The following is a 21,929-nucleotide window of genomic DNA, read 5'->3' on the forward strand; positions in this document are numbered from 1 at the left end:
TTTTTTTAGGGTTGGTTGTGATTTTTGTGTAGAAGATTAGAAAAAAAGAGTTTGTGATAGTTATAGTGAAACTGAGAACAAACAGTTTAGTCAAAGTTATTCCCATCTTTTCTGTCATTATTGACTGTTAAGGAAAATCAAGTATCAAAATCAAATATATCTTTTTAGGAAGAAAAATGGTTCAGACAAGGAACCAGGTCATGCAGACTCTAGTAAGCAGAGATTTTTAGGAGTTACGGCTGTTTTTCAGAACAGTGTGTAGTTCTATGAGAAAGTTTGAGATTTCAAGCTCTGTATTTTTATGATTCAAAAGAACTTAGTAGGAGATGAATGCTTGCAAATCGGTTTTGAGGCAGGCTAATAAATATGTGTTTTAAAAATTAATGATGAAACATTTGTTTTAACTTTGCACTTGCATATGATTTATATTTAGAAACATGATTGTGAGCAATATGGAGAAAAGAATAGACTTTTTCAAGAATTAATTTACCATTGTTGTAGTAAGTATAAATTAGTGTTATTCTTGAGGATTATTCAAATGTATTTGTAAAAATACTGGGATTACGGTCTTTTCAATATTAGAAAGAGGATGGTTTTTGCATGATCAGTTTTCTTAATTTTCTCAGGAAAGCAAAATGTAAAGTGTTCTTTTACATTCTGACATACCCACATAAAACACTGATCCTCTCAAAACTTCCTGTAAGAGAGATGCCCTGAATGGGAATAAAAGTCTTTCTTCTAGAAAAAAAGGGATTCAGGAACATGATTTAATTTAAATACAAATAACACTGAGAGTTCATGAAACGTTAATGTGAGATGTAAAAGACTTTAAGTTAAAAGAATATGGTGGCTGTAAAGGCAAGTGCACAGAAGCTCAGAAGGCCCAACAGTGTATTTTCACACAGAACCACTTGTGATTTATGACTCTGACTATTTTTCACATACTGTGTTTCCCACAGCCCCCTGCCTCAGGTGTGTGAGGTCTGTCATGCTTTTTGCATTCCCGGTTCCATTACCAGTAGTTGCAGTCACTGGAGTCAACTAGGAGCTGAGCTGGCCCACAGCCAGCCAGCCCCACTGGTACTTCCATTTTCACCATGCGGTGCGTGGTCCCTCAGACTTAGCTTTGAGCAATTCAGCAGTAAGCTCTGGTGACCAGTCTGGCTGTGGTACGTCACAGGAGCTGTAGTCTGGGCAGCTGCCCCTCAAAGAGGAGAAGTAGTGTATGAAGAACCCAAACGAGCAGGGCAGAATGATCAACAGCTGCAGTTTTGAAAAATGTGGTATAATATTTTGCTAAGATGGAATGTTTTAAAACTGCTGAAAATTTTAATTTTGCATTTATAGTTTGAAAATAAACATTTTTTCCAGATACTTCAAGGTTGTGGTTTTTTGTTTTGGTTTGGTTTGGTTTGGGTTTTTTTATTATTATTTTTTTGATCCTATATTTGATTTTTTTAACAAGTCTTTCCATACAGAGAGGCACTTTTAATGAAAATGAGATTACTTTGAAGATTCACCTATCTGGACAAAATGAATGTGTGTAGTACCTTCACTTATTCTGCAAAATCAATTGATTTTTCTTACCTCATCCTTGACTATGAATTGTGCAACTTTGTAAAAAATTTTCTACAAAAATGGCAGCCAGAGTCATAATTCATCAAGGTGAATTTCTGCTTGAACACTTGAAAATATATGTATTGTTATGACCATGAGAAGCATGATTTTATAGTGAAAACTCTTAGGTCTTATCCATGAGTACTTCCTGTGGCATTGCTTCCTCTGTTTATAATGATTCTGAACGTTTAAAATAATTAGTTTACTGTGAATTATCTGCAGAGACCATAACATTACATTGCCTAAATTTTTAATTCCAAAGGATAGATTGAGGCCAACTGACTTAGCTGTTGTGGAAAAAATAATTGTATCAAATTACAGAGACTTGAAGAAACCGTGAAATTAAAGTCTAAAAAAAGACAAAAAGGCCAAGTATTTGTGACTCACAAAAGCCAAAAGGTGATTGCAAGATCAGACGTCACAGGATTTTATTATCCAGGTAGATATTTTTGTCCATATTTTAAATATTTTTAGAATTTCTTAGTACCAATAAAACATTAGTTTTGGTCATAATTATTACTTCTGCTTTAGTCAGATTTAATAGTACATGTGCATATTAATGAAAAATGAATGCATATCTCGTGCATGCACATATATGCATTTAAAAAAAGACATTTTTGTAAAGTTAGAAAGCAATGATACATTTATATAAGAATGGTATGGAAGGAAATCCTTTTAAATAACTGAGTATCCAGGAGTATCAACCTATCCCTCTTTGATGTCTCCCTTGAATGTGTCTGTTGTGTGTCTGGCAAAAGCTGAGCTTTTGTGTGTGTTCAAGGAATTCACTAAATGCTTCTGCCTTTTTGTTGAGTTTTTAGCCTGAATGGTTAGTAGGTAACATTGTGCTGTTCAGTTGTTGCATAAAAAAAGGGCGTGTGTATGTTTATTTTTGTGTTACCATTACTTTTTTGTTTGTTTGTTTGTTTGTTGGTGTTTTTTAGTGTTTTTTTTCTTAAATCCCATGTTTTTAACTGTGGTAATAGTTTCGTTATATCGATTACCACCCACCTGATCAACTTACAATTTTCAGACCTGGCCTTGAAAATTCTTATTTTTTTTTTTATGGCATTATTAAGAATAGCTTCTATGTAGTTTTTTTAGGTACATATTTCTCAATTGCCTTAGCACAGTTTCACCTAGTTAAATGAAAATGAAGAATGTGTAGTATAGACATGTTTGACCTCTGTGATGTGTGACAGCCTATAGCATTTAAAAAAAAAAAATTCCACCAGGGGTAAAAGAAAAATAATTTGAATATTTTATTCTGGTGGTTTTTAGGAACTATGGTAAAGAGTATCAGTTCTACTTCTGCACTTGTTGACTTCAGCAATGGGGAGACCTGGACTGTGCCTGTGAAGTTCACTATACCTGTTGGAGGTGCTAGGCCATGCCCGTATCTGCAGGTGAAAAATTGTATTATTTTATGACATCAAATATGCATTTTTAATTTTGTTCATTTGGTTATACATAGAATAAAGGATAGGATTTTTATTCTTTTAAATACATTATTTATTTTAAAGAAGATTTTTTAGTGATAGTAATATTGTGCTATTTTCAACGTGCTATTTTTCATTTGTTTGGAGCTTGTTTTTCGTTGTAATCCTATTCCCTTGTTTATTAGAATTCTATATTACTTTCTTTATAAAACGTGAATATTTGCCTGTCTATAGAAGAAAGGTGAGCTATTTACCAGCAGAATGATTGTTTCCTAGTACATAGATTACAAATCAAGGAGAGACTTTTATATACAATGTGATGTACAGCAGGTTGTAAACATTTGTTTTTCACAGCATATTTTAAATCCAAATAACCCTATACTAAGGCAAATAACAATAATGAAAAAAAAAATTATTCCATTTCTGTTTTAATTTAAAATTTATCAACTGACTATCTGTAATCACAGTTGTTTTTTCAGGTGTTTCTTATTTTACACATGAGAGAGATGATGGATACAGAAAGGATACAGAATGGATACAGCTGTTTTGAATACATGAAGCATTTTTATAGCTGCTTTGTTAAACTTAAAACTAGAGACATGCCTTTTTTTCTGTTTGAAATGGAGGCAAATCCTGATCTGGTAGTTCCTGGTATTCTCTAAGGGGAGCATCCAACTCTAGAAGAGATCTGCAGAATTTCATAGAAAATTGTGACTTTTGCGTTCATTTTAAAAATAATTTTAAGTCAGTTATATATGGAATTCTCTAAAATTCATAAGATTGGTTTAAAAGCTTATTAGAAACATATAAATTTGCACAAAGTCCAAGGGAGTGAAAAGTTATAAGAGTTTCCTCATTCAGTTCAGCTTGCTATTTGAGTCCTGATACATTTAGTAGGGCTCTGTCCTTTATTTTTCCTTCGTGTTCTCTCCCTGATTCAGTGGAAATTGTGAGTGATCAGTACATGAAAGAATGAGGCTCTTCTTTTCTTTTAAAGATCCATATTAAAGCATGGGAATATGTTAGAATGACGGTTCATGGAAAAATATCTACCTTTTATGTCTCGTAAAACTCACAAGTTACATGGTTCTTGCAAACCAGTGTTTTCCTGATGTGCAGGTTGGAGACTATGTGTTTGCCAGAACTGGGACAGAGACAGGAAATGAACATTATGTGCCTGCCATTGTCATAGCAACACCAAAGAGGGTGGAAACGGGGGACAAACTCTACACAGTTCTGATGTTCAACAACAGGAAGGTAAGTAAGCCTAAAAGATGATACCGATTTGGCAATGGTATTACCATTGTTCTGTTTTTGATGAGACAGATGCAATTTTCTAGGCTAATGAGCTCACTGTCCCAATCCCTGTCTCCAGCTAAACAAAGTAAATCAGATTTCAGGACTCAGTGAAGAGCTCATATAATAAACAAGACCAAGAAATCTGTAGGATAATTTATTCTTAAATCATACTCTGTTTTTTCCTCTATAATCCATTTGGTGGCTTTCACGAGTTCCATGCTGATAAAATGAGAAACATAGGGAGTTTTATCACAGTCAGTATAGTCTTCATTTCATTATGTTTGTTTGTAAGCCATTATGATAATTTTGTGCAATTTTCATAGCACATGTTAAGAACATGTACTTTGTACTTGAAACTTTTATCTTCATCATTTAAAGGCTGATTACAGTCACATTAAAACAGTTGACTTTTTATACGTAAGTATCTTCATAGTTTCTCAGATTTAGATTTAAATTAGACAAATGTTGTGTTGTTGCAGGAACACTGTGTAAGAAGTGGGCTTATTAAAATCAGCCAGAATAAGTATGCCTTTTCCTGTCAGTACATAAGAATGCTGCAAATGGATTATATGACGTGAGTATGCTTGAACTGAAAGATGCAAAAAATATTTTAGATGAATTCTAAATGTTGCCCTATGGCTTGAACTATGCTGTCAGATTTCCATATGTAGTACCCTAGCTACAGTTGTGAACTGCCTTGCTGTACACATGCAACCAAGTGATTCGACCCACAAGCATATCAAACAGAAGAGCATTAACTGTCTTCATTTTATTATCTGGCAATGTATTGCCCTATTTTCATTTTGGTGACACTGGGGGCATGTGATAATTTTTGAAGCTTAGCCCCAGGAAGCTGTTAGAGGATTGCTGGAAGGTAAGATGGAGTTTCTTTTAATTGTAGATCTTACTTTTCTTTTAAGACATCTGTTGAGATATAAAACTATGCATTAAATTGCAAATTGTTTCTAAGATACTGAATCTTCTACTGGGCTTAAATCTAGAGAATGATGGGGACACCGTGCAGGAATGAGCCCTTACTTAACTTCTGCAGAATTATGTACCTCAGGGGTAACATTTTTCTCATGTGAAGTGCATGCTGAACATGCAGTGGTTCCAAGTGGTGTTTACTTTTTCATCTTGTATTAAGTTATAGTTTAATCCATTTGAAATAACATTGAATTGTTAGTATTGACCTTCAGAGCACCAACAATCTCTGACAGCTAGTAACAGCAAATCTTAGGAAGTAGAATAAGGTCAGAACAATCATCTAGGGATATTACTCCAGAATACATTCCCAGACTCCAGAAGTTTGTGATTTAAGGATTTTCTGAAGCAGAGTTGGAGTCTCCATATTAAACAGCCTTGATGGATTTTTTTCCACAAATTCATGAGGTTACTTTTTTGAACCCATGTAAACTTTTGACATCCATAGCCTCTTCCCAGAAGGTGTTGTACAGTTTCACATTTTGTGTGAGGAAACATATACTTTTGTTCTGAATCTTCCATCTGCCTTGACATCCTTTAGGGATTCTAGACTGAAGGGTTTCCTTTTCCATGTATGTCAATGTAGTATGTGCACCGCTGCCAAAGAATTGTATCTTCTCTGTCATGGGAGATTTCTTCCCAAGAGGTTGCATGAACAAGACAAATCCCACCTTTAAAGGCAAGTTCAGAAGTACTTCATTTTTATTGAAATATTCTAATATTAAGATCAGTGTTAAAGATTACACCTAAAAATGATGGGCAAGGGCACCAGTTGTAGGCTGATATATGGATTCCCCGAGAATGATGGAACAAAAAAGCAGCGCTGATTCAAGCCCTGTTTCCCACACATTTTCTAGTAGTGATTCCAGCACAGTTTGAAACTCACTTTTCTGCCAGCTTGCAGCCACAACACATAAACAAATTAATACCCCCACTTTACTGATCAGAATTCCAAATCTGGAAATACATCAAGTATATCAATGCCTTTTTCGAGGCCAGATCAACTACATGATGTCAGCTTCTTTTCACCAAAAAGCAAACCTGAAGACCACAGTTTCCTACTTAATGCACACAACCAGTTGAAAAGAATCAAGTATGTAGCTGAGCTGTGTTCCAACCAAATCAGTGGAAGTTTCCCTTCCACTGAGTTGGATTATACTCTAAATGAGGTACCTTATTAAGAAAAGATGTGACTAAATGCATAATCTGTAAAACTATCTTTCATTCTACATGCTTTCCTTCATGACTGAGTGCTTTAATATCAAATATTCATTCTCCAAAGAGATGTTATTGGCAAGCTGACTTGCATTGTTATGCACAAATGATGAGAAAATTGAGTTATGGAATTCTTTGGAGAACTTACTGGAATGAATGTATTAAATTTTTGCAAGCAAGAAATAAATGTACTCATTAGACCTACATTTTAGATGAAGTGATATCAAATCTGGCAGCTCTCTGGGTAAAATAGTATGTGAAACTGCATATTCAAACCACATTTGTAAATTTCTATATACTGTTTCAATCTAGTAAACACTGATTTGTTTGTAAATGCACTGGCCAGTTTGTATAGTAGATGACTGAAATTAAATTAATGAAATCTAAATAAAATATTCCAAATAATATTGTTACCACAGCACAAAATAATGGACTCTCAGTTAAGGCATCCATTTAACCCCCTTTAAACCAACCTAAACCAGTTTTTAGCATGGCCTGGAATAGAGCATAAATTTTGTAATCATAATGATTGAGCATATAATGTCTTACAGTTGTTTTAAGGTCTGAAGTTTTCACTACTTCATTTCTGCTTTTTCTCACAGCTGTTGTAGATTTTAGAAACAAACCACCATATTTGAAATGACAATGTTTTTACTGAAAAATGTCTCTATCTTTGAGGATAGCACTATTTGGATTGTCCTCGAATTACTTCCATTAAAGGAACATGAGAAGTGCCTCCAAACAACATTTTCTCAGATGCTATTACTTACATCTGATTGCTAGTGTATTAAGCACTCCAAGGCCCAGATACACAAAGGGATGCTGTGGAACTCAGAGCAGTAACACTTGAGCTTTTGGCAGCTCTGACAGTGGGATTTAGGTGCTAGTGCATGGATGTATACTGAATGTTGAGATTTATAGTACGGAGTGCAGTGAAATGTGTAAAGCAGCTAATAACAAATGATGAAGAGAGTTAAGCATCTGAAACTCAGACTTGATTAACTTAGATACCTACTTAAAGCCCTGAACTAGACATATTTGAGCTTTTGGGATTCCCAGGGTTCTCTGTTGGCATTGGATAAACTACATAAATAGTGAATTTTAGCATATACGCAACATAGACCTAACCCCCAGGTACCCAGATGGAAAAGCATTGGCATGCCAATAAAAACCTTGATGCTCACTACTGATCCACAATATTCCACAGTTTGCTGCCAGAATCACACCACCTTCTTTTGCACATTCCCAACTCCATCATCTACTGCATTAAATTTCTCCCCGTCTTTTTCCACGTGATGTGTCATACCTGGTTCTGCTGAATTTTTAGTGTCTTTTCCAAGAATTAACGATAGAAGCCTGGTTACTATAGAGCTTTTATAGTTGAGTCTTTTAAGTCTCCTATTTCTTGGATCTACCACTTTACAGTAAATTACTTTGCAATATTTGAGTAGGCAGTCCCTGACAATGTGCTTACTAATTCAGAATGTTTGTCTTTTGCTTGTAACATTCTCAGCTAGGCTTTGAGTTCCCTGTAAAGCCACATACTTGTAAAGAGAAAACTCTTTCCTTTCTTGCTGCTTAACATGTCACTTTATTATCATATAGACATACATAATATCCTCTTCTGGGCATTGACTATGTTAACTCAGTGGCTGCATCACAAAAAGCTGGTACTGGCCATGGTTTTACTTTATATTTGTTTCTTCATGTAACTGCCATGCCATTTTGAATGACTGTTTTCCTTTTATGCCAAGGTGTACATTCAAAGCCATTACACAACTGTATTTCATTAGTTACCCGTTAATCAGTTACTAATATTAGCAATGCTATAGCAGTGCTCCAGCCCAGACTGAGAGAGTTTCCATTAGACCCCCTACCTTTTAGAGGGCATGGAAGTGTGCTCCCCACTGAAACATTATTTATTATATTCTAAAATAGATTCCTACCTCCCACGTCACACTTATTAGAGGGGAATAGTTCAGCATATTGTTCATGGGTTCTAATGAGAACATGCTGACTTTGTTGACAGAAACAAAGTAGAAGCATCATTTAATGAGAAAGGAAACAAAAAATTTGCATGTAATATGATTTTAGAAACTCTTTTTGAGTTTTTGAGAAACTCTTTGTATGCTGAATCTTGTAGAAGGAAAAAAGTAAAAGGGATAGCCCATGCTTCCCTGTTGACAGGGAGTCCCTGGTGCACATAGATGTGTTACAATAGCTCGTCAGCTCTAGGTTCTTTGGGATTGTCTTTTGATGTTCATGTGGTGTGTACTAGGCGTCATGCTTAATCCACTAATCTTTAGAAGTACTAATATAGCTCTCATCATTTTAATATCAGATGCTAGCATATGTTTGGGGTGGTTTCCTGCCATCACAGTGGAAAGAAGGAATTATGGCAGAACAGGCACTCTGCAAATGTAACTAATGAATTCCATATGCAAAGTAAAACACTGTGTGCTCTGGGGCCACAAAAGACAATTACTGCCCAAATTCATTTTTGAGTTGTAAGAGGTAGAGAGAATTAGGGGCCAGAGCCCTGTTTTAGGCTAATCTTTACTGATTTTATAAATAAAAGGGCAACTAAATTGTAAGATATTTATAGCCCTGTCAAATGGTCAGAAGTGTGATAAGCCCTTCTCTTTTCAGTACTGTGAGATGTGGAAAAAGGTGAAATCTATGTCATGTAAAAAAGAATTTTAAATGGCTCGTTATGTGCGCTTATAGCTTAGTGTGTTTCCTTTCTAATTTTCTAGCCTGGACAGAGAGACCACAAAGCCCTATTCTCACTCATCTGTAGAAGATGAAGGAGGAGAAGAAGCAAAGAAAAGTATTGTGAAAGAAGATAGGGGAAAAAAGAAAAAGAAGAGACCAATAGATGAAAGACATCCCAGGGACAGGATGTCCAACTGTGATGATCTTTTGTTTGTCTCCAGAAGGGAAGTGAAACAGAGAGGAAGAAATTCACTGCCTAGCAGTGGAGAAGAATTTGGAGGTAAAGAAGTAGCTCTGGAAAATTATAAATATTAGGCATTAAACAGATCTGATGGGCCTTCAGTTATCCCCACACAAGGAACCAGGTTTCTGCATTTCTAGGTGTTAGACCAGCTTGCTTTCCCATTTCCTATGTGATGAGGTTCTTTCACCTCCTTTGGAAACTATTCTTCACACTGATCATTCTCAGTATGTGTTTCCACAACAAAGAAAGAACTGAATAACGCATGTTCCGGCATAGCTACCTCAATTTCCCTAACATTTGTAGTAGCAGTGATGATGCAGTAACACCAACGTTCACCAACCTTAGCACCTGCTAGCAAGCAGAGTATATATTCCAGTCCCTCTAGTGTTACTTGTTACATTAGAGGTATGTCTCTATTGCAGGCATTAAGTTATTGCATATGGAACTCAATGCTTCAGAGGTTAAATTGCTTTTAGTGTCTGAGCTCGGTCAGTTAAAGCTGACATCAGTATCTATACTTGCTGTCACTCTGCAGTAGAGACCTGAGGTAGTGTAGCTGTGCCATTACGTGCCACAGTCAGCTCGTCATTTTAAAGATCCTACTGTCAGTGGAAAGATAAGAGGATTTTTATCCATACCTGCTAGTTGTACCTACTATTTTGAACATGTTCTCAACATCCTTATTAATTATTTGCTTCCAGAAGTAGTGGATTATAGATTCACTCAATCATCATTTTGTATATCAACTTGATTTGGTGCCTCTGAACCTTCCTTCTGTGTTCTCACTCATCTTTTAAAGATTGTCTGGAAATTCCATTTACATTGCTTATAATGGGCATTATGATGATCAGAATTATATGAAAACAGAGGTGCTGGGCTTGTCCCGTAGCTGTGTGAGAGACCATGGCTTCCACAGGTAGGGCTACTTCACTGGAAATGCTCAGTTATCCCAGACTCCTCCCTCTTGGGCATCTTGAGATGCAGATGCTGAGTAAATGTGAATTAATGCTAATGTGATCAGCAAGTCCTGTTACTGATTCCATGCAGGTTTAAGGAAAGATTAAACTGGAGTAGTGGCTATCTATGCACTTGAATCCTGCCTTGACTTACCAAGCAATCTCATAGTACTCTATCAAGACTCTAAGCAGACTTTGAGGTGGTATGCAGGTTGAACATGCTAAAGAAGGTACCCTGTCCTCTTATGACAGTGTGGACATTGGACATGGCTTTTTTTTGCTTAAGTATATTTTTGTTTACATATCCTTCTGTGTTTTATCAGAAAGGGGAAAGTCAGAGAGCTGATGAAGATGTTAAATAAGACTATGTGGTCATCCTCACAGGGTTTCATCAGCTATCTCTTTATCCAGTTTCTGAATGTGATTGTGTATTTGTCCTCTTTGGGTGTAGATTTGTCCCATTTTCAAACTGTACTAATTATTGCATAGCATTTTGTGTATATAATTTTTAAAATTATATCAAATGTATTACTTGACCCCTGACATACATCTGTTTGAACTGGATTTCAATTCAAAGAGTGAAGGGAACAAAAAACCCAAATTTGCCTGGCATTGTTTTTTCCTTCTGCCCAAGTTTTGGGTCTAGTATGAACTGTCAGTTTACACTTACTGTTTGGCAGTCCAATATATGCTGAGCACCAGATCTGTGAAATTCGCCTACACAGGTTAACACTTACCCTCAGAAGTAGTCATATTTAATTATATTGACATGATTAAGTATTGAATAACATAGGTGAAGTGTTGGAAAGCTCTATTGTCCTAATGAATGGCTCAGTTAGTCTCTGTGAACCAGATATTAAAAATATCAGGTATCTAATAGTACATTTTCCCTTCACGGAGTTTTCATTATGTTCAAACAAGGCTGGATATATTTAGGCTGGAGCCTAAATTGCCAAAGTATGTATGAGCTGCAACACCCTGTTTTCATCTTCAGACACCTACATAACCCTGAAATCTTAGTTATTGCCCTTCATACACTAGACATGCCAATGTTCATCAGAGTGACCGCTTATCTGATTTTCCTACTAATTGTTTTCCTCAATGTTTACCTCATTATTTCTTGATTGTTTATAACAATGGCAGATTTTTTTAAAAATAGTCAGCATCTCAGATAACTGTTTTGAATACCTGTAAATACCATAAATAGTTAAAACTAATAACTTTGGTACCTAAATACCTTTTACAGTAACTAAGTTATACTTAATTTTTCAAGATTTCTAAAAGCAGCCTGTTAAACTGGGATCTGGTTTATCTGAAAGATGCATAGTCCTGCCACATAGCCTTTTCCTTGTAATATCAAATACCTGAATAATTTGGATATCTTTTAACTTTCAAAAAAGCTCAGTAGCCCTGATCTGTTTGCCTGAAGTAAAGGCTTTTTCTTCATATTTATACGCAATGGTTTTCCCTATGTGTGTAGGTGTATAATGTGTCAAAAGCATTTAATGCCATCAGCAATTCCTACATTATCATTCCAGAGGTTTGTGTTGTCACTTCTTATGAACTCTCCAGATACATACATATTTTTTTAGTAATCTGGGCTGTGTTTTGTAACTACTCCATGTGTTAATCAACACTTCCTACGGTTCTGCTTTCATTTGTATGTTCATCTGTTATATGAGGAAGTAAGTTCTCCTGAACTTGAAGGAGCATTGCCCAGTATAGAGACAGATTTTTGTGCTCTCCAAGATAATGATTCAGCTGCATGGCACTTATATAGGTGGTTGAAGAAGCCTTGTGTTTCCATGAAGCCTTATATTTCCACAGAGCTGTGGGTCCTCTGAATTAATGCAGCATTTTGGAATGGAATGTATGTGGTTTGATTTGGGCTCAGCTAAAATATCCCTGATTATGAGGAACTGTCAACAACACATTCTTGTTGCTCCCAGTCAGGGAAAAAACCAGAAGTGAATAAAGGTTAAGTAATCATGTTAGATATTTAGTGTATATTAGCTTCATTACTGTGGCAATGTGTAAATTTGTCTTATTTATTCCAGAACTATTACATTTAACACGTTATTATTTTAATGTGTATGCTTGCCGCTCTTATTGTGTTACTGCCCTGGTTTCAGCTGGTGCAGTGCTGTGGTTTGGATTTGGTGTGAGAACAATGCTGATAGCACATGGATGTTTTTAGTTGTTGCTGGGTGATGTTTATGCCAAGTCAAGGACTTTTTGGTTTCTTGGGCCCTGCCAGCGAGTGCTAGAGGGGCACAGGAGAATGGGAGTGGACACAGCCAGGACAGGTGACCTGAACTAGCCAAAGGGATATTCCATACCATATGATGTCATGCTGAGTATATAGGCTGGGGGAACAAGGAGGAAGGGGGGACATTTAGAGTGATGGCGTTTGTCTTCTCAAGTCACCATTACGCATGATGAAGCCCGACATTCCTAGAGATGGCTGAACACCTGCCTGCCCATGGGAAGTGGTGAATGAATTCCTTGTTTTACCTGGCTTGTGTGTATGGCTTTTGCTTTACCTATTAAACTGTCTTTATCTCAACCCACCCGCTTATATGTAAGCCCAACCCAAGCAGCTGCGTGGGACTGTCACCAGCTGAGGTTAAACCACGACAGGATGCTCTGTGTGTTTATAAGAGAGTGAATGAGGTCCTGGCAAATTCCTGCTGACGTTAGTGGTCTAATTCTTTGTTTAGGTAACTCGAATAATACTATTTGATTGAACAAGATCACAAGTACACGAAGATCTGTCATTGGTTATTGCAATAATTGTTTTTATAGATACTTTAAAGAACATGTATTTGTTTCTACATAAAAATTCCTCTCCCTGTTTTTCTAGTCTTCTCTCTGTTTCATAGTGCCTAAAATCAATGTTCATTTCACACAATTTCCTTGTTGATTTTCACCAAAATGGTGATCCAGTAAAAAACTAAACAATTCAGAGTGAAGTACAGGTATGATACACAGTAATAGACTTCATTGCCTGATGCATTCACAAATCATAGCTAAAAGAGCCCAAATCCCCTTTTTAATTTACAATGAGATTGTGACTTGAATCAATCGCACTGATAATTAGTGTAACTGCCAATATGGGGCAGTTGGAAGACCTTTGGAAATTATCGTTTTCTATCCTTTTCTGTGGCAAATCTGGTTCCTCTGAATGGGGTTCAAGAGTGTAACAGCTGTGGCACCTGGCTGTCTAGTGGATTGGCTGGGTTCCCACAGTAGGATTCTACATTTTTAGCACCCATTTGTTTTCCAGTCTCATTTCCCAGATAGTTCATTCAGCATTTGGAGAAGGCTGTCTTAATAAAGCAGTGTTCCCATCTGTTGGTCATGGCTTGTTTAATAAGCAGTTGATGTCAATTCAGCTATGCTTGCATCTGTCCCTTACTGCAGCTGTGTGTTGTTAAGGGCTCCCCAACAGCCTGCAGATTTAGATTTTGTTTTTCTGTTTATACCATGTTGCAACTTGGCCCAAATGACTCTCTCTTCTGGCAGGGTTGCCCACTCATCCAAAGAGGCAAGCGTGTTAAACTTTCCATCTCTTCCCTCGTAAAGAGTGAAACATGGAGACATGCAAGGGAAGACAATGCAGTTCTGTTGGTGCAGAAGGCATGTGTTGGGGTATCTGAGGGCAGGAGGAAGGGCAATTTTCTCCAGATTCTAAAAGCAAGACCAGAATGGTTTCTTTCAACAGCTTGGGAAGGTATATAGAAGGCACATACATTGGGTAAAGAAAATAAACAGTTTGTGAATTGTGTGTGACGGTGAACACTGATTTAGCAGTGCAGCTTTCATTTTATCCAAGGCAGCTGCCTGGCCACAATACCTTTCAGTATTTTAGTCCGGCAGTGGTTTTGTACTGCAGACAGATACTGTCAGCTTATAGGATACAGTCAAGAAATTTCTTGACCCTCACACAGAGGAACTCCAGATTCCTGTCTTTTAGGGTGCCCAAGAAGAATCACAATATTCCTTTTGTGTATCTAAGTGCTGACATTGTGCATTTGTAAGACAATTTTCAAAGGCATGCTTTTGATTTTTAAACCCTCAGCTTCCGAGTTTTCAGTGGTAGCTATGGATGATTTGCATTCCTAAAACTAATCATACTGAATTATTTTACTCTCTATGTACTCAGTCTGTGCTGTTGCTTCCCCACCTTGCATATCATATCTTTAGTCTTTGGATGCCTCTCACAGTTTAGTTTTCTACTACACCAGTGTTTCTTATACAATCATTGAAAACCAAAAAATCCCCCCCCTAAAGAAATATGTGAAGCAAAATATACAACTTTACTTTGTTTCTTCCTATTTTATTCTCTTTCATTTTCCCTCCAGCTTCCAGTTTATTGCCATTCATTCATTATGATTGTCATCATTTTGTGCCAGGAGGGTGCCTAGTAGTGGCTGCTCTCATTTGATATGTTTGTAAAAAGTGACTTTTCAGTGGCACAGTATAGTTAATAGCAAACCAGAGGAGGTAAGCATGGTTGTACTGGGTCAGGCAAAGGTCCGTGTAGCCTGGAACCTGTCCCCAGCAGTGTCTGGAAGATGATTCCTGAAGAAAAATAAGAACAAAGGATGCATTTTGAATAACAAGAGCTGCAAGCTTAGTAAATGAGAATACCTAAAAAGGAGACTGGTTTGAACTTGTGAGGATGAAAGCGAAAAGGAAAGTAGCGAAAAGCCTCTTTACACAAGACTATCGCTCTGTTACCATAGTCATGGAGTCATTTGTTCCATCATAAATTTCAGGGGGGGTGTTTGGGAGGGTGTTGAACTGTTATATCCAAGCTCATGGTGGGTCAATATTTTCTCTCGCTAAAGAGTACCTGTTCTCTCCTAGCATCTTCATTCTCCATGTCATCATCCTGGCATTTATCAAGGAGTCAAACTCTGCAGTCGCCAAACACTTCAACTCCCAGCCCACCAAAGCATCCCTGTTGCTTGCACAGTCCTGCTGTAGAAGATTCTCCAGAGCTTGGTAAAAGAAACGTTACCAGAATTACTAGAGTCAACATGGAGCAGCAGGGATTGACAAGACAACCTCAGCACCACTGCGCAGAGCAAAGGAAGCCGCATTAAGGGTGCACCGTGAAAGAGCTTATGAGGAATGCATGAGGCTGCATATCAGAAAGATTCTTAACACCTGTAACTGTGAATTTTCATTCCTTGAATCAAAAATAAACTGACTAGTTAATGCTAATTTATTTATGATTTTGCAGACTTACTTTGGAGGTGTGAAAGAGTGTCAGAGGTTCAGCTGTGCACTGGAAAGTATCAATATGAGAAGAGAATGGAAAATTTTATTTGTCAGAGTATCTTTTTTGCAGTAGACCTATTTGATTTAACTGTGGGTCTTTCTTATGAAATACCTTTTTCTAAAAGTCCTTTTTCACAGCCTCAGTCTGTAAGGCAACTGGGAAGACCTGGTGCAGGGAGCTTACCCAGTTTTCCACTGGTTCTGACTTCTATATGGATTTATCCTAAAGCTTTTCCACTGATGGGGACTGTCCCATGAGAACACAGATGAGGCACTTTGCCCCCAAAGACTAACCTCTTGGTAACACAAAGTGAGACCAAGGGCTGAATTCCTCTCTGTGACATTTGATATAAAGCCAGTGCTACCCTGAAGGAAGAGGAATTGCTTCTATTTTATGGCATTATAAGTGAAAGCAGGAATTGCACCTAGACACATTTAGGAACATCTCTGCTCTTAGCTCCCAAATAATGGATAGGTGACTGAACCCAGTTAAAAAAAAAACCAAAACACATCCAAATAAAGATTCATTTTCTCTATCTAACAAATGTAATGTGATGTTCACTGTTCAAGACATGACATTTGAAGTGGCACATAATCAGGGGGATGTCATGTGTTTAGCACCGAAGATGCTCACCTCAACCGACGTATGTCTTGTGGATGCGGTGGCACAGTTGTATGGTTGCCTAGGGCTCTCTGTTAAGAAGGTGAAGACTAATTCTTAATATTTTTGGCATATCAAGGTGAATGAATAGACATGAAAGACTCTGGCGAGCTTAATTGTAGGTACCTATGCAATCTCCAGGCAGATGTAGGTATTCATCTTTACATTTGAAGTAAAGTGGAGTTGAAAAGATACACTTTTAACCAAATAAAAACAGAAGATGACCTATTAAAGTATACATGTGTATATATTGTAACCCAGTGGTATGTTTATATTTGGGGAGTTCCAGCTTTTATGGTAGCCAATTTAATCACAGACCTTTTTTCTGTTCTAGATACATGACACATTTATAACTCGGTCTGACTGCTAGGATATTCTTGTGCTTTGATGTAGCAGTAATACCTCAATTCTTTTTTTTTTTCCTTTATTATCTCCTCTACACTTTGATTCTTCTCTTTTTAGATGTCTTTCTCAGGTAAGGATATTCTGAGATTAATATTACAGTATTATTACATTCCACATATCTTTCTGAATGAATTAGCAAATATTAAAGATTGCTGCATGATTAAACAAAGGGTGATAGAGACAATTTCACCTTACAAGACGGTGTCTGGCTGTCCTGGTTCTCCTGGAGTGTGACATTGTTACTGCAGATTTCAAATGGCAGTGGCGGGTGCTGTGCTAGCTGTACCCAGTGACTCTAGGGTCCTGGCAGAACCATGATTCGGTGAGGCAAGGACATCTCTGCAGCTGAGCATAGATTTTCTGCATGTTGTTAGAGAGGCTTTTGCATAGAAATGTGGGGAAATAATGTCCATCCGTGGGACAGAAATACAGAAGATGTTTCCTCTGCTCAAGAAAGGTTATTCTAAGCTGGGGTTGTTCGGAGCCCAGGCTTTTTAACATAGGGCTTCTCTTACGGTTTTTCTGTGTGTTTGTGTTGGTTTAGAATAATAGTGAGGAAGCGCCTTCTTTGAGTGAGTGATCTCCATTTCATGCAGCTCACTTCTTTGGAGCACTAAGTATGTCACTTTAGCACAATGTAACCATGGTACCTGGGGAGAACCTTGACATTTTGGCCCTGAAAGAAGCAGAGCAATGAACAGATGTCCCAAACACCATTAAATGCTCAGCTCCCACCAAAGGTCTCTCTGTATTGTTAGTGCTTTGCTCTAGCGAGGTAAATTCCCAGTACAATGGAGTGGGTCAAATATTCTGTTTTAATTTTACATATGCAGGAAAGTCACACTTGGTTTACGGCAAAGCTGGTAGAGACTGCCTTGAGGCCAGGGTGGAGACAACACCTGGAGCTGCGTGTGGTACTTCTTACCAGATCTCAAGAAGCCGCCCACAGAAGGAGAAAGTGACACACTGTTTTCAGATGAATGGGTGTCCCCTGCAGTGGGAGAACTACAAAGTACCATACATAACACCCTGCTTCTCTTGGTCTTGATTTACCAGCTGTGCTTCTATGTACAAACACCCTGGAAATCTCAAGCCCCACTCCGTCTTTGCTTCACATTTATAACAACCATTAATACAAAATGAGAATAGCCTGACGCTGTCATTTGGGAAAGAGTATAAAAAGATATATTTCTACAGTCATTGGAGGCAAACGGAGTATGTAATTTATATATTTATGAGGATATATTTCAGATATCTCTTGGGCACTTTCTTTAGGCATATTACAAGTGCCTACTCTAGGCGGCTGGTTCAGGTGTACGCTTAACCAGGAAAATCCTATACACTCACTGTGCAGGTAAGTATTTCCCAGGAGAACACTGAGCAATAATTTTCAGGAAAATTTTGAAGTTTTGATACCAAGTTCTGTCTCAGTGTGGAGTCAAAAAAAAAAAAAAAAAAAAAAAAAAAGCATATAGCTATTTTAATTTAGTAAAGGAGAATTATGAAGTTTGTACAGCCAGAATGACCTTGCAGCCAGGAGACTTCAGTAGGATGTGAGAGAGAGTGTTGAAATTTCTGCCTAGCCTGATTCAGGGAAAACTCAAACCTGAGGAAACCTGTAATTCTGAAATGGTGTATCCTGGAAGTTGCAGTCTGGATAGTTACTTTCTGCTCTGCAGGTCAGGCTCCTTCCTTACTCCATGATGTCCAGTCATTTTCTGTTGGAGAATGGAGCTGGCACACACACAGTCCCTGGTTATAGGGAGTCACTGGGGATCTGTTCTACCCAGAGGAAAAATTGGAAGTGACATCACTACCACAGCATCCACAAAATTTCAGAACAGGATAGCTGGAAAGAAATATTTCTACTGTGGATATGGACACTTCAGTTTTCTGGAGGAAATGGCACTGCCAGTGGATGGAAAAGCCCTATACATTTTGGTAGACAAAATATCTAAAGGAAAAGTTTGTTGAACTGAAAAATCTGTTTTACCTCCAGGAATGGCTTTCAATCACATGGACTTTGGAATCTACCTGTTTGCATTTTTAGCAGAAGATGCATTTCAGTTAGACTAATTCAGCATTGACATGATTATCCTACTGATGTCTCTTGTGATTACCGTGTGAGGCTGAACATGTGCAAATCCAATGACATGGAGTGTGAGCCAATTTCACATGTACATTCTGTAAAGTATGTGCAGGTGGATTGTATGCCACCCCACAGTGGCAGAGACTGGGATCCCCTTGAAAAAATGGCTGAAGAAAGCTTACCTTAGTGTTCCATGGGGTGCAAGACAAATTTGTGAGAAAAACAAACAGGAATGTTAACCAAGCGCAGGATCAAAACCAGCAGCTCTGAATGGTGAGTTCCTCTGCACAGAGTATGATCATCAATCACTGTTGTTTTTTAGACAAGCTACATTTAAAAACTGGCTTATTATAGAAATATGGATGGTGATGGATGAGTTCCCTTTTCACTTGTTATTAAGGACCCATTTCACTGTTCCTTTCTGGGTGTGCAGTCTGACCTCACAAAGCACATGTCTTGGGACAGCATTTATTAATTTTCCCTACTGTGGCCTACAAGACTTTTTTCCTGCCTGAGTTTGGTTATGTGTTTTGTTACACTGCTTTCTATTAAGCCTGGGAATTGTCAGGATGGTTTTCGTTCGAACATTCCTATTGGTCCGTCTCCACAAGGTGAGCTCTGCCGTGAGTTCCACACCGTGGTGCAGATGTACAGGAGGTCTCATTTTCATATGCTTGCTTCTTTCCACTGATCTGTTTTAAAGATGCAAGTAGTATTATGGTGGTCTGTCAACAAGATGAATTTTCCAATTAGATTTGCCAGATGGCCGAGCTTGACCAGGACAGCCTAATTTCAGGCTCTGTCAACAGAGCATAACCAGATCACTGAAAATCCAGGTTGCTGGTTCCTCACACTGCCTCATACCTAGTTGGCAGTGGTGGGGTTTGGGTTACCTGTCTGGCTTTGGGACTGGCCAGGATTCTATGCTCAGAATTCTTCTTTGTGATTCTTTTCCAACTACTACAATGGTACTTTTCCTGTTCACTGCCCCCCACCCCCTCACTCATATTTTTTTTTTAAGAAAATTAGTCCACAAAACAAAAACCAACCAAACAAAAAATATTCACCCCTGCCTGTATTTGTCATTCTGGATCAAACTCTAGACCCTGGGGTTGGGACTCAGCCCCTGGCATTCAGCATCACATGCATTCATTTGTGATGCACAAGAAGTTAAAAAAGAAATACTTCGGACTGGACTGCTCAGTTGAGCAAGAGAAAGATATAGAAAGAGAAATCCTCCCAGTTCAGCTGTCATATCGGTACTGTGGCCATGAAATTCCCAAAGTCCAAGGCAAGTAAGAATATAAGGGGGAGAGTAAGGCTTTTATGAGACCAGCTGGTAGAACTGAAGGAAGTGGAAAAGTGTTTGTGACTGAATTCCTTTAGAAAGTCATCAGTAACTTCCTACTCAGTTGTGAAACCATGAAATCAGATCAATGTCCTGTCTTCCAAGAAAAAGGGCAGCTTCATGGAAGTTTGTATAGCAGACTGACTCAATCTGCACAGGTATGCAAAGGACCTTGTCCTCCACGGCTATTTCCTTTTGTGCCTAGTGAGAGCACTGCTAGCTTGACTGCTGCGTAAGTACAGCTGAGCTCCAAAGGGCTCAGTCCTTTGATAAACGACACCGTGAGAGATCACATAGCTGCTCTTCACCACATATCCACACTGCTGCGAGCAGATCTGGGGCCACCTGCAACCACCTCCTGTTGATAAAACGAGAGTGTTAGTATCAAACCTGTGATTTTCCCCCAGCTGTGAGGCTCTTCTCCTGGGAGGAGGGGTTGCTCAGCAGAAAAGGGTGCAGGCTTACACTGACTGCTCTTGAAAACTGAGCAGATAGCGATGCCAGTCCTCCCCACACTGGCGCTGGAGCCAGACCAACAGCACTAAGCAAGTCCTGTCCCTAATCAAGTCATGAGCTGGGGTTTGCTGGTGAAGCCTCGCTGCTTCTGGAGAGACACACCTCAAACCGGCTCAGTAGTACCCAGGTCCAATTTAATAGAAAGCGTGCTGAAGGGCAAAACTGTGTGAGGGTTGGTTTCAGCACGTCGTAAGCTCAGTCTTCTAATTACAGGGCTGTAAGAAAAGGTTAGAAGCAAATACAAACACCTCTGTGGCCTAAACTGAACACCAGCTCTTTTTGTCCAGTTCTTCCACTCCAACCAGCTCTTAAGGCTGGGGCCGCAGCACTGACAGTGCCATCCCTTCCTACGAAAGCTGCCCCACCTCTCAGTCCTTAGCAGGTTTAGAAGAGGTGATCGTCCATCTCCATCGGCATTCCCTGCTCCAGACAGTTTTCTCCACAGGTAACTCAGCATCGCAGCATCTGTGCAGCTGCCCCTCTACCTCCTTGCTTCCCACATGATCTTTACCTGCCTGAGGCTTTTATGGAAAGGATGTCAGGAAATTCAGGACGCAGGCTGTGACATGTAGTCACAGCTACCTGCATGCACTGGTCTTCAGCCCAGTTTTGTGACTGTAAGCTGACTTTTCTCAATGTCAGACAGTGATGAGGACACTGGAGATCCCTACACACCTTGTCTTTGTTTTATGTTGTGTGTCTCCAGCAGAGAGGAAAGAAGGTCAAAGAGAGGTGGAGATTAGGACAGGAAATGACATAGTTTTCAGGGAAGCTAATGAGGCAGGGATCTTTTAGAACTTTTCCTCAGACTGTTAATGTCTTTTTGCTCTGGATATAGCCTTTCATCTAAAGAGAAATGGTTATGCACAGGTGTACAAGGTTTTCCAGGCAACCATTGTATGGTTCAGCAGAAAAAGAAGTATGGTGGTGTATTACAGGGCCTCATTTGCCAGGGTGGTCTTTTCTTCTTCCTAGAGCTTGCCTTTGATCTCATTGATATATTTATTCCCCAGCATCTGAGCGGTTCTTCTGTGACGTTGTTTTGGGACTACTGTCCTCAGTTTCAATAGTTTTAAAAAATAATTACTGTCATTGCATTTCACAGGAGTGGCTAAGGCAGGATTAGATGAAAGCCTTTTGATTTTAAGACTA

General features: G+C 38.5%; 1 protein-coding gene across 5 annotated transcripts in view; it reads left to right on the plus strand.

The window, feature by feature from the left end:
- The window catches only part of VWA3B (von Willebrand factor A domain containing 3B), a 74,004-nt gene extending 58,299 nt beyond the window's left edge, over positions 1-15,705 (plus strand). For 4 of the 5 annotated variants that reach the window (XM_037376076.1, XM_037376077.1, XM_037376078.1 and 1 more), the window contains 6 exons: positions 1,939-2,056; positions 2,899-3,023; positions 4,176-4,313; positions 4,835-4,929; positions 9,311-9,549; positions 15,342-15,705. In XM_037376076.1, coding sequence (XP_037231973.1) covers positions 1,939-2,056; positions 2,899-3,023; positions 4,176-4,313; positions 4,835-4,929; positions 9,311-9,549; positions 15,342-15,580 — 954 coding nt within the window. In that variant the 3' untranslated portion in view covers positions 15,581-15,705. The remainder of the gene's footprint in view (positions 1-1,938; positions 2,057-2,898; positions 3,024-4,175; positions 4,314-4,834; positions 4,930-9,310; positions 9,550-15,341) is intronic. The other variant, XM_037376079.1, reaches the window with a different exon arrangement.
- Positions 15,706-21,929: the final 6,224 nt, after the last annotated feature.

This window comes from Falco rusticolus, chromosome 2 (assembly GCF_015220075.1).
Source record: "Falco rusticolus isolate bFalRus1 chromosome 2, bFalRus1.pri, whole genome shotgun sequence".
NCBI classification, from domain to species: Eukaryota; Metazoa; Chordata; class Aves; order Falconiformes; family Falconidae; genus Falco; species Falco rusticolus.